This window comes from Cololabis saira, chromosome 12, assembly GCF_033807715.1.
Source record: "Cololabis saira isolate AMF1-May2022 chromosome 12, fColSai1.1, whole genome shotgun sequence".
NCBI classification, from domain to species: domain Eukaryota; kingdom Metazoa; phylum Chordata; class Actinopteri; order Beloniformes; family Belonidae; genus Cololabis; species Cololabis saira.
The window spans coordinates 47,630,663-47,647,688 of NC_084598.1; the positions used below are offsets into that span (position 1 = coordinate 47,630,663).

The window sequence follows — 17,026 nt, forward strand, 5'->3', positions numbered from 1 at the left end:
GTGTAGAATCGTTCACCAGACTTTGTTTCTCCTCCAGGAGAGTTTGGCGAGGTGTAGAATCGTTTACAGACTTTGTTTCTCCTCCAGGAGAGTTTGGCGAGGTGTAGAATCATTTACAGACTTTGTTTCTCCTCCAGGAGAGTTTGGCGAGGTGTAGAATCGTTTACAGACTTTGTTTCTCCTCCAGGAGAGTTTGGCGAGGTGTAGAATCGTTCACCAGACTGTTTTTCCTCCAGGAGAGTTTGGCGAGGTGTAGAATCGTTCACCAGACTTTGTTTTTCCTCCAGGAGAGTTTGGCGAGGTGTAGAATCGTTTACAGACTTTGTTTCTCCTCCAGGAGAGTTTGGCGAGGTGTAGAATCGTTCACCAGACTGTTTTTCCTCCAGGAGAGTTTGGCGAGGTGTAGAATCGTTCACCAGACTTTGTTTTTCCTCCAGGAGAGTTTGGCGAGGTGTAGAATCGTTCACCAGACTTTGTTCCTCCTCCAGGAGAGTTTGGCGAGGTGTAGAATCGTTCACCAGACTTTGTTTCTCCTCCAGGAGAGTTTGGCGAGGTGTAGAATCGTTCACCAGACTGTTTTTCCTCCAGGAGAGTTTGGCGAGGTGTAGAATCGTTCACCAGACTTTGTTTTTCCTCCAGGAGAGTTTGGCGAGGTGTAGAATCGTTCACCAGACTTTGTTCCTCCTCCAGGAGAGTTTGGCGAGGTGTAGAATCGTTCACCAGACTTTGTTTCTCCTCCAGGAGAGTTTGGCGAGGTGTAGAATCGTTCACCAGACTTTGTTTTTCCTCCAGGAGAGTTTGGCGAGGTGTAGAATCGTTCACCAGACTGTTTTTCCTCCAGGAGAGTTTGGCGAGGTGTAGAATCGTTCACCAGACTTTGTTTCTCCTCCAGGAGAGTTTGGCGAGGTGTAGAATCGTTCACCAGACTTTGTTTCTCCTCCAGGAGAGTTTGGCGAGGTGTAGAATCGTTTACAGACTGTTTCTCCTCCAGGAGAGTTTGGCGAGGTGTAGAATCGTTCACCAGACTTTGTTTTTCCTCCAGGAGAGTTTGGCGAGGTGTAGAATCGTTCACCAGACTGTTTTTCCTCCAGGAGAGTTTGGCGAGGTGTAGAATCGTTCACCAGACTTTGTTTCTCCTCCAGGAGAGTTTGGCGAGGTGTAGAATTGTTCACCAGACTTTGTTTCTCCTCCAGGAGAGTTTGGCGAGGTGTAGAATCGTTCACCAGACTTTGTTTCTCCTCCAGGAGAGTTTGGCGAGGTGTAGAATCGTTCACCAGACTTTGTTTCTCCTCCAGGAGAGTTTGGCGAGGTGTAGAATCGTTCAGCAGACTTTGTTTCTCCTCCAGGAGAGTTTGGCGAGGTGTAGAATCGTTCACCAGACTTTGTTTCTCCTCCAGGAGAGTTTGGCGAGGTGTAGAATCGTTCACCAGACTTTGTTTCTCCTCCAGGAGAGTTTGGCGAGGTGTAGAATCGTTTACAGACTGTTTTTCCTCCTCCAGGAGAGTTTGGCGAGGTGTAGAATCGTTTACAGACTTTGTTTTTCCTCCAGGAGAGTTTGGCGAGGTGTAGAATCGTTCACCAGACTTTGTTTCTCCTCCAGGAGAGTTTGGCGAGGTGTAGAATCGTTCACCAGACTTTGTTTCTCCTCCAGGAGAGTTTGGCGAGGTGTAGAATCGTTTACAGACTTTGTTTCTCCTCCAGGAGAGTTTGGCGAGGTGTAGAATCGTTCACCAGACTGTTTTTCCTCCTCCAGGAGAGTTTGGCGAGGTGTAGAATCGTTTACAGACCTTATTCTTCCTCTTCCAGGAGAGTTTGGCGAGGTGTGCAGCGGGAACCTCCGGCTGCCCGGGAAGAGGGAGATCCTGGTGGCCATCAAGGCCCTGAAGGCCGGGTACACGGAGCGGCAGCGCCGGGACTTCCTGGGCGAGGCCTCCATCATGGGCCAGTTCGACCACCCCAACATCATCCACCTGGAGGGCGTGGTGACCAAGAGCAGCCCCGTCATGATCGTCACGGAGTTCATGGAGAACGGGTCCCTGGACTCCTTCCTCAGGGTAAACATTCATTCATTCATTCATTCATTCATTCATTCATTCATTCATTCATTCATTCATTCATTCATTCATTCATTCATTCATAACATTCATTCATAACATTCCTCAGGGTAAACATTCATTCATTCATTCATTCATTCATTCATAAACCCTGTCATGATCGTCACGGAGTTCATGGAGAACGGATCCCTGGACTCCTTCCTCCGGGTAAACATTCATTCATTCATAACATTCCTCAGGGTAAACATTCACTCATTCATTCATTCATTCATTCATTCATTCATTCATTCATTCATTCATTCATTCATTCATCCATTCATTCATTCATTCATAAACCCCGTCATGATCGTCACGGAGTTCATGGAGAACGGGTCCCTGGACTCCTTCCTCCGGGTAAACATTCATTCATTCATAACATTCCTCAGGGTAAACATTCACTCATTCATTCATTCATTCATTCATTCATTCATTCATTCATTCATTCATCCATTCATTCATTCATTCATTCATTCATTCATAACATTCCTCAGGGTAAACATTCACTCATTCATTCATAAAGGAGGAGGTTTACTCGTTCCTGAAATCCTTCCGTCTAGCTCTGGTGTTAAACTTCTTTCTAATCAATCACTGGTGACAACATGAGCTGAGAATTACGGAAGAGTTTATTGTTCACCTAAAGAAAAAAGTCGAAATGTCAAGATTAATGTTGAAGTAAAATGTCAAGAATAAAGTCGAAATTTCGCCTTTTTTCTAAACATTTCAACTTTATTCACAAAATTTTGACTTTTTTCTTGACATTTGGACTTTTTTCTGTGTAATTGTAAATAACAGGTTAAATGTTCGTCCCGCTGTTTGATACGAATCACAGGCGTTAAGTCCGTGATTGTGGAACTGTTTCTACGTGTTTCTACGTGTTTCTACGTGTTTCTACGTGTTTCTACGTGTTTCTACGTGTTTCTACGAGTTTCTACGTGTTTCTACGAGTTTCTACGTGTTTCTACGTGTTTCTACGTGTTTCTACGTGTTTCTACGAGTTTCTACGTGTTTCTACGTGTTTCTACGTGTTTACTATAACTGTATCTAACAGAACTTTTCCTTCCAGCAAAACAACGGCAGTTCTCGGTGATCCAGCTGGTGGGGATGCTGCGTCTCTAACACATTTATTATTTTATATTTTATTCCAGCAAAACGACGGGCAGTTCTCAGTGATCCAGCTCGTGGGGATGCTGCGTCTCTAACACATTTATTATTTTATTCCAGCAAAACGACGGCCAGTTCTCGGTGATCCAGCTGGTGGGGATGCTGCGTCTCTAACACATTTATTATTTTATTCCAGCAAAACGACGGCCAGTTCTCGGTGATCCAGCTCGTGGGGATGCTGCGTCTCTAACACATTTATTATTTTATTCCAGCAAAACGACGGGCAGTTCTCGGTCATCCAGCTGGTGGGGATGCTGCGCGGCATCGCGTCGGGGATGAAGTATTTGTGCGACATGAACTACGTCCACCGAGACCTGGCGGCCAGAAACATCCTGGTCAACTCCAACCTGGTGTCCAAGGTGTCCGACTTCGGCCTGTCCCGGTTCCTGGAGGACGACACGTCGGACCCCACGTACACCAGCGCTCTGGTAAAGTCTTATAAAGTCTTATAAATACCTTTATAAACACCTCCAAACACCACGTACACCAGCGCTCTGGTAGGTGTTAATGCTCTTATAAAGTCTGATAAAGTCTTATAAATACCTTTATAAACACCTCCAAACGTACACCAGCGCTCTGGTGGGTGTTAATGCTCTTATAAAGTCTCATAAAGTATTATAAACACCTTTAAACACCACGTACACCAGTGCTCTGGTAGGACTGCTAACCATAATACTGTCTTATAAATACCGTATTTTCTGGACTATAAGCTGCACCTGCATATAAGCCGCATCCGCTCTATTTAAATAAAAAGATATTTAGCCGCAGATATTTATGTTGTTAGATTAGATATTACCTACGTGTACAGAAGGATTCTGAACTGTAAATGAGGTACATGTTTGTACCTAAATTATATATATTTTTTCTTTATCTTTTATGTTTTGTTCTCTACTATTCCCAACACATTACTATATTGATTGATTGATTGATTGATTGATTGATTGATTGATTGGGAGGAGCAAAAAAAGGCATCTTCACACTGTGTATAAGTACGCAAAAAATCACCTCAGCACAGAAAGCAACATGACAAATTTAACATCATCATCACAAGACTTGTAGCCAGGAAGGCGTTGAGTTGAGGGAGGTGGTTATCAGTAAGTGAGTGTAAGCGGTAAGTCCATGAACTTCTCTCAGAGCTGCTCTCAGCCAATGTCCTTGATGTTATCAGACGGCTCGGTCAGTTCTGAGACAGGTCCACAGATGTTCCTGAGAGGGGAGGGCTAGTGGGGGCAGAGTCACCTTTTTACATTCCACCAGGGAGATTGTGACCAGAGCGATCGGCCAAACCGCCCTGTCAAGGTCAGATTATAGAATCAACAATTATATTGAAAACAGGCAGACTCAGTAATTTTCCGTCCGCCTTCAGTCTCTGGTTCATCAATGGAGACTCCAATCAGACGAATTTGTGATCAATTCCCGCCAAGCCGAGCTTCCAACTTCTCCAAAGTCTTCTCCATCTTACCAATGAGCTCAAAGACGCCGCCAGCCTGCGATTCTGTTCAAGAATCACATCCAGCTTACGGCTTTGCTCCCCCAACGTTAAAGTCTGAGTGTTGATCACCTTGCTTGATCCTTCAGCCACGTCCGGCAGCTCTGAAAGAGCCAGAACAGCTGTCGACGACTTGCGCGTTTGTCGGTACACCAGGAATCCCCCTCCTCCGATCAAGAGAAATCCTGCTATCATAAATCCAATTATGAAGCATCTTCAACGTCCTCGACAGACAGAATCACCAAACACAACATTTTCCAATGTTTCCAGGAATCCATTGTGTATCCAGTAAAAAATGTCCCATCGGGGCAGGAGGGCTCCCTTACCCCCTGACTTCTCGTCGCAAAAATTTGGTCAATTGTGCTGAGAGACCAGTTAATCAATTCCATGATTGTAGAGTTTACGAGGAGTGAAAAGGAGAGACTCTGAAGACGAGACAAACAAAAGCAGTAACAGGGCAGATAGATAAGGGACAGGAGCAGAAAAGCGTCCGCCTTCACAGAGAGCCGGAAGAAAATAGCCATATTTATTGATTTATTGATATTTAGGGGGGGGAGATCCCGATCAGCTGGACGGCTCCCGAGGCCATTCATTTATTGATTTATTGATTGATTTATTGATATTTAGGGGGGGAAGATCCCGATCCGATGGACGGCTCCAGAGGCGATCCAGTACAGGAAGTTCACGTCGTCCAGCGACTGCTGGAGTTACGGAATCGTGATGTGGGAGGTGACGTCGTACGGAGAACGGCCGTACTGGGACATGAGCAACCAGGACGTAAGTTAAACTAATAAACTAAACTAATAAAATACACTTTACTGGGACATGAGCAACCAAGATGTAAGTAAAATAAACTTTACTAAACTTTAATGATGAGTAAAACTAAACTTTACTAGACTTTACTGATGAGCAACCAGGACGTATTTAAATCCTGTTTTATCTGCACCTACTTCGTGATGGACTTTGTTACGCTGGCCTGGTTTTATTTCTCTCTCTGGATACAAGTGTCTGCTGAATGTGAAGAAAGCGTTTCTGCGAGCTGCTTTAATCTCTATTGTTTAATGATTTAAATGACAGATCGTGGTCGGGATCAGTCCAGGATTTACACTTTTTTCTCAACATTTAAAATTTTTTCTCGAAATTGTACTTCAACATTAATCTCGACATTTCAACTTATTTCTCGACATTTCGACTTTATTCACGAAATTTTACTTTTTTCTCGACATTTTGACTTTTTTCTCGAAGTGCATAATGAAAAAAAAATCTTCCTCCTTTTTATTTTTCTCCTGCCTGGCCCTAATACTCTTCTGTAGGATGATAATAAGAATTAAACTCAAAATAATGATGAAAATATCTGGCTAAAGTTAACGGAGAGACTTTATACATCAGGATTCCTGTTTGATACTTATTCACATGGTAGATTGTGTTGAGGAATTTATCAAACCAGTTCAGAAGTCCGCTTTGTGGTTTTATGAGGTTTTATTCAGCCGGCGGTGAGCAACGTCGACACAGACCAGGGGTCTGGTTGAAATGCTGACCTCGAGTGATTTTGTAACAAGCTTTTTATACAAGAACAAACAACAGGAATGAATGAGTCAGTGAGAGACAGTAAAAGGTGTGATCTTTCGTCAGGAAATCCGTATATGGTTCTGTCTCTGCGGGGGACTGGAAATCCGACCACTCCCCCGGTGCCGGTCTCAGCAGGGATGCAGGACGCAGGAACTGGAGTGACAATGTCTAGAGGCACTGAATAGACAATGCGCTGCCGGCAAGGCGTCGCACCGGTAGGGGTCCTTAGCAACTGGAACTGCATGTCAATGTGCTGAGGGGGACATGAGTTCAGGAGCCATCCGCAGGGCGGCGTCGTGTCCCCGCAGGGGCTTGGAATGCCTCATCAATTCACAATTTTTTTATTTTTTTTTTTTTACAGTGGAGTAGTGATACATATTTTGTAAGTGAACCTTAAACATGTGCTCAGAGGTCAAATAACAACAAGCCAACGAAACAAATTCAAATATCAAGTATCCGTTATTCCTTGGATGGTGGCATTTTGGTCAGGTATAAATATACAACATTCAGTTTTAATCACAGCACAAGTTCCCCCTTGAGAAGCTAATAAATAGTCCAATGCAGCACGATTTTGTAAGGCCATCATCCTCACAGCAGTCATTTCTTGTGGGAGCATAGGCATGCCTTTTGCAGTGGTGTTTTCTAAATCTTCAACTGCATGGGATAAATTCCTTATCTGACCAAAGCTGCCATGACTCCGTAATTTGGAACGAGGGCACCAAAAAATCTTGTCCATGGTGTTTGGGTGTGAGTGTACAATTCTCTTCTAACAATGTGAACTTTCGGTGGTACAGTAACGATTCTCATGGCTGGTACCACATGGCCCAGACCACATATTCCAGCCCAACCGTTTGGAAGATATTCATAAGCCTTCACGCCACAAATCCAGTAAACATCCTTTGGTAGAGGTATGGAACAGCGATTAACCATTGTAGCAAGGTAGCTATAATCCTCAATGGAATCGGGCAGTGGATTTTGGCTTGTTTTATGCTTAACAAGCGGTTCTTCAGAAGGAGAGTGTGTGTGGCCTGTGACAGATGTGAGTGTCTTGGCATGTACAATGCATCTGCTTCTGGGCTTTCCTTGCCTGCGTTGTTTCTTTCAATAGCTCCGACGAGGAGCCACAGGAAGAAGAAGGAACCAGCTGGTTTCCGGTGCATGGTGGAGGTGTTTTTTTCTTGCAGTGGGATGCGTGGAACCAGGTTAGCGCCCCTCAGACTTGAGTGTCGGTGGTGCAGGACGTGTTGAGCCGTGGACCAGCGAGGTTTTCTCTGACACAAACCCAGTCTCCGGGTTGTGGCATGGTTTGCCACTAGGAAGAGACTGGACAGCTTTTACTTTTCTGTGGATTGGCTGAACAGCAGAAGTTAGAGTAGAACAGAATGATATCATGGATTCATCCATGGCATGGAAGTCCATCTTCTTCATATATACAGAACTGAATTGCTTGGTACGGTCATAGGTCTACCCATAATCCTTTCATGAGGCGTGAGTTTTGTGCTTCCTAATGGGTGTTAACAGGTGTCAACATTGTCCATTTAAGTCCAGTTTAAAATTCTCTGCACATACAAAAACATTTTCATACAAGAACATTTTCATACAAGAACAATTTCATATCCCTCACATAATGTCTATTTGCAGAGCTTCAAAAAAAAATCATGGTGGGGGGAAGTGTTGATAATGTTTGCAATATTTTTTTAGGATGCAAATCTTGGAGCTTATCAGTCTTTCAACACTATCTGACACATTCCCCCTATGCTCATCTGTGATTGTTAACTGTGATCAGCTATGCGACATGCATGCTATTCACGGGTACAAGGATGTGGGTTTCACAACGCCCACAAATTATTTACACTTTTACAACCATGGGAATACTACAATCTGTGTTTCTTCACATCAGCAGTCTCTTGTAAGAGGGCTACATCATTAGGAGAAACCAGGTCGTTAGTGGGTATAGAAGGGCAGAGCTTTACATAGACAGGTAAGCCAAATTTGGCAGGTTCTTTTGCTGCATGGTCAGCTGAAGCATTGCCTAGTGAAAACAGGGTCCTTGGACTGGGTGTGGGCTTCACATTTAACAAAGCAATAGATGAAGGTAGTTGACAGGCTTGTAACGGTTCACCAATCAATTAACCACATTTAACGGGTGTCTCCGAGGATGTGATAAATCCTCGGTTCGCCCACAATATATAAAATGGTGTACACAACCAAAAGCATATCTAGAATCTGTATAGATTGTAACAGTTTTACCTTTTGATCAGTGTATATAGTTTCATCTACTTGGGTGGAGCTGGAGGAGGGCAAGGCGGCGCTTTCAACAATTAAGAATTATCACAAATTGTATAACCTGCGTATGGTATTCCATTTTTATAAGCAGAGCCGTCAGTGAAGAAAACAGGAAAGTTCAGGACGAGTGTTAAAGACAGAGGTGTCAAAAGTATTCACATTCATTACTCAGGTAGAAGTATAGATACTAGAGTTTAAAAATACTCCTGTAGAAGTTGAAGTATCAACTCAAATTTTTTTTCTCAAGTAAAAGTATAAAGTACTGGTTTCAAGACTACTTAAAGTATAAAAGTAAAAGTAATATAAGGGGGGGAAACCATTAAGCCTAAAAGCCATTGAAAATGAATGCCTCTTAGTATAATGCAAATATATTAAAGAACCATATATGTGTACCATTGAGCATTAACATGTGTTTCAGAGAGCAGACACGTACAAACCAATTATGTTTATACTTCTCATCCAACCACAACCAAATTCACTCTGTCAGGATGGCACAATTTAACTGGATAGTTTTTTAAAGGCCGAAATGAAATAGAGTAAGGCTGTTTTTAAAACGTAAGGAGTAAAAAGTAAAGATAATTGCGTGAAGATGTAAGGAGTAAAAGTAAAAACCGTCTGAAAAATAATTACTCCAGTGAAACATACACAACCAAAATTTCTACTTAAGTAAGGTAATGAGGTATTTGTACTTCGTTACTTGACACCTTTAGTTAGAGATTAGTTATACATGCATTCAGAGACGTTATAGTTGGCTCACAGACAGATTTCCATGCACTTACATGATGAAGTTACCATAGGCAGGATAAGATTATGTAAATTGGGATGCTCTGATTTGGCTCTCCTCTCAGCGCTCAACCTGTGTAGGAAACACTTTTGACAAACATTAGTATTTTCATACATTTCAGATTCTTTTTTTGCGTTATACAGCCCTACCCTTTGTTGAGGGCAATTAGCAAATATATATTTTGCATGTACCCTGGAGGAAATCCATCAATCTGATCTTGTGACAGACCACAATTCTCTTTTGCTGTCAACCCTATTTTAGCATAAAGTTCCCTGGGATTATCAACTACTTCCCTTTGAACTGTTAAGGCAATAAATATTGTAAAAAGGTCTGAGCTTGCTCTGGGGTGATTTTGGCAACAGCTGTGGGATTAAAGGGAAATACAAGCATCAAGTACTTTGCGCATCAAGTACTTTACTTTTCAAATCATGTGGCAAAGTTAGTTTAACAGCTGTTTCCTCTAGCCATTTTTGTTTATTTATTTAAAATCTCTTACTATTATTTGGCTCCAAATTTTGTAAGCAACAGATCTTGGATTTTTGTAAAATCTAGTCGTCATCAGAAGTGTCATCGTCATTTGATTCTTTAATCAGTTTCACCGGATAAAGGTTTCGATTTTATCATTTAACTGGTTCTCTAATTTCATTTTTGTCTGCGTTGTGTTTTTGAATCCTTCTAGTAGAGCCGTCAGCTTTTTTATTTTGATCAGTAAGCGAAGCTATTTGGGATTCTGCATTACGGCGTCTACTTTGATGCCTCCAAAGATCTGAGGGAGTTTGAAGTGCTTTTAGTTATTTTAACAATATTTAATACTAACTAAGTAACAAACAAAACTAACAAATAAAAAAACTTTCAATTACACTCACTTTTACCCACAAATCACTTGCTAATTCTTAGTCTACTTCAGAGGATACAAATCATTCTTGTTGATGCAAGAAGAGCTAGTCGATTCTTGCAGAAATGAAATATACCTCATTTGGGAGAGCGCGTCATCCCCACTTATAAAATAAAAACAGTTCCTCTACATACAGTATATGTCTATTTCTCACAAATATATCAGTGTTCCAAACACTTACGGACCCCAAACCTGCATATGCATAAGAATAGTCCCACCGGACTATCTTTTTGGTACTCAGACCAACCATGGCGTTCTGGCCATTTCTCTCTTTAATGTTACCCGAGATATTAAACCTTTTTAGAAGAGCGAGTCAAATTCTATGGCAGGATAAGCAAAGCATTCTCGCAACACAATCAAATTCAAGTGTTATGAAATTGTCAGCATTCCTAAACATCTCTACAATAACTTTTCCCAATAACACAAAATAATAAAAAATAACCCTCACAACCACACAGCGGACTTACCTATCATTTCAGGATAACGTCAACTTTCTCTGGCACTCCAGTTCACAGACTTTCGACAACAGCCCAGCAACAATAATTTGGGATTTTGTAAATGGACCCCTTACCTCTGAATAATTTAGATAGAAGTCGCTGGTTGTGTCGTTGGTCTGGAAAAAGGAGTTCCCATCGAAAGTCTATTGTCATCCGGGTCACAGCACCAAAATGTTGAGGAATTTATCAAACCAGTTCAGAAGTCCGCTTTGTGGTTTTATGAGGTTTTATTCAGCCGGCGGTGAGCAACGTCGACACAGACCAGGGGTCTAGTTGAAATGCTGACCTCGAGTGATTTTGTAACAAGCTTTTTATACAAGAACAAACAACAGGAATGAATGAGTCAGTGAGAGACAGTAAAAGGTGTGATCTTTCGTCAGGAAATCCGTATATGGTTCTGTCTCTGCGGGGGACTGGAAATCCGACCACTCCCCCGGTGCCGGTCTCAGCAGGGATGCAAGACGCAGGAACTGGAGTGACAATGTCTAGAGGCACTGAATAGACAATGTGCTGCCGGCAAGTCGTCGCACCGGTAGGGGTCCTCAGCGGTGCCTGTCCCAGCAGGGATGCAAGACGCAGGGACTGGAATGACAATGTCTAGGGACACTGAATGAGACAATGCGCTGCCGGCAAGGCGTCACACCGGTAGGGGTCCTTAGCAACTGAAATTGCATGTCAATGTGCTGAGGGGGACATGAGTTCAGGAGCCATCCGCAGGGCGGCGTCGTGTCCCCGCAGGGGCTTGGAATGCCTCATCAATTGTTAGTATTAGTAATGTTTTAAACAGAGCTGTATTTCCGGTGTTTCAGGTGATTAACGCGATAGAGCAGGACTACCGTCTCCCTCCGCCCATGGACTGTCCCAGCGCTCTCCACCAGCTGATGCTGGACTGCTGGCAGAAGGAGAGGAACAACCGGCCCAAGTTCAGCCAGATCGTAGGAACTCTGGACAAGATGATCCGTAACCCCAGCACGCTGAAGGCCACCACGCCGCCCTCGTCCAGGTAGGAACTCTGGACTAGATGATCTAACCCCAGCACGCTGAAGGAACCTCCTCCTTCAGGTAGGAACTCTAACCCCAGCACGCTGAAGGAACCACCTCCTCCAGGTAGGAACTCTAACCCCAGCACGCTGAAGGAACCACGCCCTCATCCAGGTTACCGTCCTGCTGGCTACACTGATGCAAATATTGATTCTTCCTCTCTGATTCCTCTCTGATTTCTCTCTGATTTCTCTCTGATTCCTCTCTGATTCCTTTTCTCCTCTCTGATTCCTCGTTTCCTCTCCTCTCTGATTCCAGCGTCCACCTCCCCCTCCTGGGCCGGACCTCGCCAGACTTCTCCTCGTTCAGTTCGGTGGACGACTGGCTGGACGCCATCAAGATGGGCCAGTACAAGGAAAGCTTCGCTAGCGAGGAATTCAGCAGCTTCGAGGTCGTGTCGCAGATGACCACGGAGTACGTTTATTTAATAATTATACTAATAATTATAATAATAATAACAGATTACCATGGAGTACGTTTCTGTTATTTACCTTCCAGCTACCTCCCTACCTGACAGGTGCTAGCAGCTGCAGCAGCTGCTAGTACCTAACCCTAACCCGAATCAGAATAATTCATTCCGAATTAAAAAAACATTGTGTAACCGTGGCCGATAGCTCTTATTGTTCCAGTTGTTGGTTTGAGGTTAAACTGATTTCTGTTTCCAGTTGTTTAAACTGATTTCTGTTTCAGGGACATCCTGCGGGCCGGAGTGACGCTGGCCGGACACCAGAAGAAAATCCTGAACAGCATCCAGTCCATGAGAGCTCAGATGAACCAGATCACGTCTGTGGAGGTGTGAACCTCTAAAAACCATCCCGGGAACCTCTAAACCGTCCCAGGAACCTCTGAGGAACCTCTAAAAACCATCCCAGGAACCTCTAAAAAACCATCCCGGGAACCTCTAAACCGTCCCAGGAACCTCTAAACCATCCCAGGAACCTCTAAAATCCATCCTGGGAACCTCTAAACCGTCCCAGGAACCTCTAAACTGTCCCAGGAACCTCTAAACCATCCCAGGAACCTCTGAGGAACCTCTAAAAACCATCCCAGGAACCTCTAAACCATCCCAGGAACCTCTAAACCGTCCCAGGAACCTCTAAACCATCCCGGGAACCTCTAAACCGTCCCAGGAACCTCTAAACCATCCCGGGAACCTCTGAGCAGCCTCGACGACGACTTGCACACAGACTTGGACTCCGATCCTCCCTCAGGTCCAACCCGACCCTCAACCCCCACGAGGCTCCTGCCGGGCCCTCCCAGCGAGAACCAGTTCCAGCTAGAACCAGTTCCAGCTAGAACCACTTCCAGCTAGAACCACTTCCAGCTAGAACCAGTTCAGCCGCTCAGAAGGTTCTGGACGCGGTTCTTCTTCAGGGGGTTTGACACCAGAACTGGTACGACGTCAGCAGCAGAATCAGGACCGGCCTCCACCGCCATCTCACACCCATGTGACCTCCATGTGACCTCCATGTGACCTCCATGTGACCTCCATGTGACCTCCGTCTCGGTGCTACTGACCACAGATTCCCCTCAGACCCGTTTCCAAGTATCAGAAACGCTGGTGTTTTCCTGCGTTTTGTTCGTTCGTTTACACGAAAACGAAGCTCAAAGTCTCCAAAAACCATCATTTATGAAAACTCCGGCCAAAGTGTAGATTTTTCAAACCTCCGTCTTCACGTTTGCTTGTAAACGGAGAGAAACGGACATTTAGGCTTCAGAACGTCACATTATGAGACAGAAACGTCACCAGCGTCATGAGTGACACCTGTGGTTACAATTAGTTTGTAACCGTCAATATTTTCTTGTATTTTACCTGTTTTATATTCTAACGTCACACTTAAAAGTAACTCCACTTCTCTGTCACTCCAAACCAAAGACTCTGGTTCATCTTGGAAGTAACTGGAAGTTCCTCGTGTCATTTGTTGATGTTTTTTTCCAGGATTCTGATTGGCTAGCATGACTTTATCTTCTCGTTACACTGCCCCCTGTAGGTTTGGCTGCTCATAGCACCTTAACAGATATTTATGCAGGTTCCTGGAAATGATGGCATTTTTAGAAACGTAGGGGGGGAAATATCTGTTTTTGTAAATACCAGCTACGTGGAAACGTGGCCTGAGTTTCAGTGTATTCGTCTAAACCTCCTCCCTCACGGTTGATTCCCAGTAGGGTTGATTCCCAGCAGGATTGATTCCCAGCAGGATTGATTCCCAGTAGGGTTGATTTCCAGCAGGGTTGATTTCCAGCAGGGTTGATTCCCAGCAGGGTTGATTCCCAGCAGGGTTGATTCCCAGCAGGGTTGATTCCCAGTAGGGTTGATTCCCAGCAGGGTTGATTTCCAGCAGGGTTGATTCCCAGCAGGGTTGATTCCCAGTAGGGTTGATTCCCAGCAGGGTTGATTCCGAGCACGGTTGATTCCCAGCAGGGTTGATTCCCAGCAGATTCCCAGTAGGGTTGATTCCCAGCAGGGTTGATTCCCAGCAGGGTTGATTCCCAGCAGGGTTGATTCCCAGCGGGGTTGATTCCCAGCACGGTTGATTCCCAGCAGGGTTGATTCCCAGTAGAGTTGATTCCCAGTAGGGTTGATTCCCAGCAGGGTTGATTCCCAGTAGAGTTGATTCCCAGCAGGGTTGATTCCCAGCAGGGTTTGATTCCCAGTAGGGTTGATTCCCAGCAGATTCCCAGCAGGGTTGATTCCCAGTACAGTTGATTCCCAGTAGGGTTGATTCCCAGCAGGGTTGATTCCCAGCAGGGTTGATTCCCAGCAGGGTTGATTCCCAGTAGGGTTGATTCCCAGCAGGGTTGATTCCCAGCAGAGTTGATTCCCAGTAGGGTTGATTCCCAGCAGGGTTGATTCCCAGCAGGATTGATTCTCAGCAGATTCTGAGCCGTCCGGAGGAGCCACTCCTCCTCCCTGTGCATCCTATGGATGTTTTCTTCTTCTTTCCTTCTTGTTTCCTTCTCGTTTTCTTCTTGTTTGATGATTGGGAGTCTGTTTGACCCCTGAGTACCTCACTTCCTGTCCTGAACGGTTTCACGTGTCCCTCGTCCCCCGGCTGGACTCAGTCTTCCTAAACCCAGATATCGAGCACATCTGAACTTTTATACCTATACATTATTGATCACAATAGTCAGAACTGATTCATTGTGGTGTAAATGTTTATCTGGACCAACGCAGAGGGAGCTTTTACCTTCGGCTTCAAAAAGGGACATTCCTGGGACTAACTAGTGCCATAAGAGATCAGGACACGCCCCCTGTGACATCACCAGTGACATCACCAGTGGCATCACCAGTGACATCACCAGTGGCATCACCAGTGGCATCACCAGTGACACCACCAGTGACACCACCAGTGACATCACCAGTGACATCACCTGTGACATCACCAGTGACATCACCTGTGACATCACCAGTGACATCACCAGTGACATCATCAGTGACATCACCAGTGACATCACCAGTGACATCACCAGTGACATCACCAACAGGCTTCTGGAGAACTGTTGAAGCCTCTTCGTCCTGTTCCTGCCCAGCGCCACACGGACGTTTGACGTTTGCTCACGTTTTCAAGACTGTTTCCTGTTTCCACCTCTTTCAGCAGATTCCCCCCAAATACACACAAATACACACAAACACACACAAACACACTTGAAACAAGGACTTGTTGTTTCTGATGAGCACAAACTCACTTCTGTCTTTGCCATCGCAGTTTTCTGTCTGATCCAGATGATTCACTCGCCTTTTCCTCCTCCAGCCACCGGGGGGCTCCAGATACAAAACCAGCAAAATAATATTAGTAGAGAAATAAACATTTACAACAACATAAATAAGAACATTTGAGAAGTTCATGGAGAAGAACTGGAACTATGAGTCGGTTAAACGGGTTTCTGCCACATTTGTGCTGTTTTTGTGAAGTTTTCTCCTTTTCTGCGACGCTCAGCCTCACAAAAGTGAATAATTCTGACTTTATTTTCTTGTAAACTTGAAAATTTATCAAAATTCAAACTTTATGAGAATTCCTTTACAAATGAATGAGTTAAAGAAGACAGAAATTGAAATTTTCTTCTTAAGAAGTGTTTGAGTTAGGTATTTATTTTCTTTATAAATCCCTCGAGGGGAAAATGTATTTATTTATTATGAGGTCAGAACTTTTTTCTTGCAAATTCGTGACTTTGTAGTCAAAAGAGTTTTAATATTTGTTTGTATTTTTTATTTATTTGTTTTTACAAAATTGTGACTGAAGTCAGAAATTCTGTTTTTGTTGTTGATTTTCACATATAGCAAGTAAGAAAATGTAATTTATTGAATATTCAAATCTATATATGAACCCAAACCTTCAGACTCAAAAGAATTTTTGAAAATTGTATTTCTTTCTTAACATTTTGGGAGTTCATAAAGTCGGACCTTTTGACTCTTTTTCATGGAGTTTAATCCAGCAGAACTTTGAAATACTGCGTGATGCGAGGCTGAATGAGCTGGGATTATTACTGATTATTACTGGACCTTCAGACACAAATCTGGTTCTTTTTAGAGATTAAAGCATCACCAGGATCCTCTTAGAGGGGATTAAACCCCGCCACCCCCCAAGAACCAGTTCCAAGAACCTGTTCCCATCACACTTTTCTGCTGTTCTGGACCACGAGGAGAACCGGGAACCGGGAACCAGAACCGGAACCGGAACCGGAACCGGGAACCAGGTCACCCACGGCCCCATCGGCCCCGTCGGTTCCTCCCACGTTCATCTCACTTCTGTGTCGTTTTTAACTCTGTATAAATGTATATTTGATGGTAAACCTGTGAATGATGTTTTAAGTTTAGCTGTTTGTAAAACCCTATTTTTTCTTTTTTGTAAAAAAAAGAAAAACAAAACAAAAACAGAAGTCAAATAAAGTCGACACATCAAATTTGTTGGTTATTTTTTGTTACATTACAAAAATATGTAACAGATGCACAGGCAGGTGGAAGCAGCAACGGGATGACCAGAGGGGGGGGGGGGGCCGGGGCCGCAGGCCAGAACGCAGCTCCTGAGGCTCCGGCCTGCAAACATGCACAAAAGAGAAAAAAGGGGGGCCGGCACAAGAAACTACAGGAACGATGGACAAAAATGATAGTTATGAGATATTTATAATAAATAAAAATGGAAATGGAGAAGAGAGGAAGGGAAGAGGAGAGGAGAAGAAGGGTGAGAGGCACCGCCCAGCGGATCATGTCCC

General features: G+C 44.0%; 1 protein-coding gene across 3 annotated transcripts in view; it reads left to right on the forward strand.

Moving 5' to 3' along the window:
- The window catches only part of LOC133457563 (ephrin type-B receptor 2-like), a 100,289-nt gene extending 83,572 nt beyond the window's left edge, over positions 1–16,717 (forward strand). For all 3 annotated transcript variants that reach the window (XM_061736939.1, XM_061736940.1, XM_061736941.1), the window contains exons 12-17: positions 1,807–2,054; positions 3,467–3,682; positions 5,371–5,520; positions 11,584–11,777; positions 12,074–12,229; positions 12,506–16,717. In XM_061736939.1, the coding sequence (XP_061592923.1) occupies positions 1,807–2,054; positions 3,467–3,682; positions 5,371–5,520; positions 11,584–11,777; positions 12,074–12,229; positions 12,506–12,614 (1,073 nt within the window). In that variant the 3' untranslated portion in view covers positions 12,615–16,717. The remainder of the gene's footprint in view (positions 1–1,806; positions 2,055–3,466; positions 3,683–5,370; positions 5,521–11,583; positions 11,778–12,073; positions 12,230–12,505) is intronic.
- The last annotated feature ends 309 nt before the right edge of the window (positions 16,718–17,026 follow it).